This window comes from Geospiza fortis, unplaced genomic scaffold (genome assembly GCF_000277835.1).
Source record: "Geospiza fortis unplaced genomic scaffold, GeoFor_1.0 scaffold777, whole genome shotgun sequence".
Classification (NCBI taxonomy): domain Eukaryota; kingdom Metazoa; phylum Chordata; class Aves; order Passeriformes; family Thraupidae; genus Geospiza; species Geospiza fortis.
The window spans coordinates 39,357-40,165 of NW_005054689.1; the positions used below are offsets into that span (position 1 = coordinate 39,357).

The 809-nt window shown below is 58.8% G+C and overlaps 1 protein-coding gene across 1 annotated transcript in view; it reads left to right on the forward strand.

The window, feature by feature from the left end:
- The window catches only part of LOC106632080 (prominin-2-like), an 8,766-nt gene that overhangs the window by 1,246 nt on the left and 6,711 nt on the right, over positions 1-809 (forward strand). Inside the window, exon 2 of the mRNA XM_014311213.2 lies at positions 11-180. Coding sequence (XP_014166688.1) covers positions 11-180 — 170 coding nt within the window. The remainder of the gene's footprint in view (positions 1-10; positions 181-809) is intronic.

Sequence of the window (809 nt, forward strand, 5' to 3'; positions counted from 1 at the left end):
GGGCGCGCAGCCAGCAGTGCCACCCTGCCGGCCCCGGGGCAGCGCCGGTGCTGCGCTTCACCGACCGGCACGCCGAGCTCCGGGTGCCGGCGCTGCACCGCGTGCCCAGCTCGCTGGATCCCCTCTATGCCCTCGTCCGGCGCTGCCTGGACCTCATCCAGCAGAACCCGCTGCCCACAGGTGAGCCCCGAGCTGGGGGGGAAGAAATTTGGGGTCGTTCAATGCAGTGGGTTTGCAGAGAAATGGGGTTAGTTCGGCTGGGTTTGCTTCCTGTAGTTGGGCCGCTCTAAATTGCAGATAAATAATGAATGGCAGAGGGATTCAGCCCAAAATAAATGGTTGTGATAGATCCATGAATAGCCCCGTTCCTTGCCTGGGATGTGGAGGGATTAAAAATGGGAGGATCTTTGAGTTGATGGTAAATCCCTCAGGAATAATCCAGAAAATTGTCCTAAACCAACTGGAGGGCACTCTGCTCACTAGGGGGAAAAAATACAAATTGAGGATGAGCTGGATAATGATTCCTCACCTCAAGCAGAGCGATCCCACTGCTGCCAGGACCTTGGGTGTTCTGCTGGCTGTGATCCCCATGTCCCAGAGCGGCTCCAGGGGTCCCAGGGGTTCAGAAGAGGGTTCAGCCTCTGTCCCAGAGCAGTTCCAGGGGTCCCAGGGGTTCAGAAGAGGGTTCAGCCTCTGTCCCAGAGCGGCTCCAGGGGTCCCAGGGGTTCAGAAGAGGGTTCAGCCTCTGTCCCAGAGCGGCTCCAGGGGTCCCAGGGGTTCAGAAGAGGGTTCAGCCTCTGTCCCAGAGC